Source organism: Loa loa, assembly GCF_000183805.2.
Source record: "Loa loa unplaced genomic scaffold supercont3.1406, whole genome shotgun sequence".
NCBI classification, from domain to species: domain Eukaryota; kingdom Metazoa; phylum Nematoda; class Chromadorea; order Rhabditida; family Onchocercidae; genus Loa; species Loa loa.
The window spans coordinates 1,188-2,081 of NW_018109586.1; the positions used below are offsets into that span (position 1 = coordinate 1,188).

At 35.6% G+C, this 894-nt stretch overlaps 1 protein-coding gene across 1 annotated transcript; it reads right to left on the bottom strand.

Annotated features, from left to right (window-relative positions):
- Positions 1-351: 351 nt before the first annotated feature.
- Positions 352-836, bottom strand: LOAG_14963 (zinc finger protein; the record flags this gene model as incomplete). Its single annotated transcript, XM_020448880.1, has 1 exon — positions 352-836. A coding segment is annotated over one exon (485 nt), but the record flags the coding sequence as incomplete, so codon positions are not given.
- Between the last annotated feature and the right edge of the window lie 58 nt (positions 837-894).

Genomic DNA, 894 nt, shown 5'->3' on the forward strand with positions numbered 1-894 from the left:
ATCAAATGTCTGATTTCATTTCCAACTTTGCATAAAAGGAAAATAATTTCCAAAAAAACTAGTAGACAATGACAAAAGCTGAAAATTGAAGTCAAAAAAGTTGGAAGTGATGAAATTGATATCATGATAAAATCTTGTTGTAAAATAAATTTTGCATATCGAAGAAATAAATACTACATATACTCTTCATTTTCTGAAATACTTTTTTCGCTTCTTTTTCGTGAAAGCAATGATAAGTGAAGAATAAATGTGCAATCTGATCTAATTTTTGACAGTAACAAATGTATCAGATATATAAAACAATGATCCAAATTGGCAAAGACATCATCTATTGACCAAAATAGCTTAAAATCAAGGACCTGTGTGAATTCTCATATGTCTCTTCATAGTCGATAAGCGTGCAAAATTCTTCCCGCATGTTTCGCATTTGTACGGTTTATCACCTGTGTGAATTCTCGCATGTTCACTCAGGTGCGATAACTGAATAAAATTCTTCCCGCATGTTTCGCATTTGTGCGGTCTATCACCTGTGTGAATTCTCACATGTTGATTCAGTTGCGATGACTGAATAAAATTCTTCCCGCATACTTCGCATTTGTACGGTTTATCACCTGTGTGAATCCTCACATGTTTCTTCATATCCGATGGCTTAGCAAAACCCTTTCCGCATGTTTTGCATTTGAACCGCTTTTCACCTGTGTGAGTCGAACGCTCTGGATGTTTCTTTCTGGTGCCACCTTTGTTTCCTTTGGACTGTTTCCTTCTGATTGTTTGGATGTTGGACGTTTCATTTTGATACCACTCGTTGGATGTTTCATTTCGATACTTCTTAAGCCAGATTTCTTTTGATTTATTCCTGTACCTGTTTGTTCCCTACTCACTTCTTGAATCGGT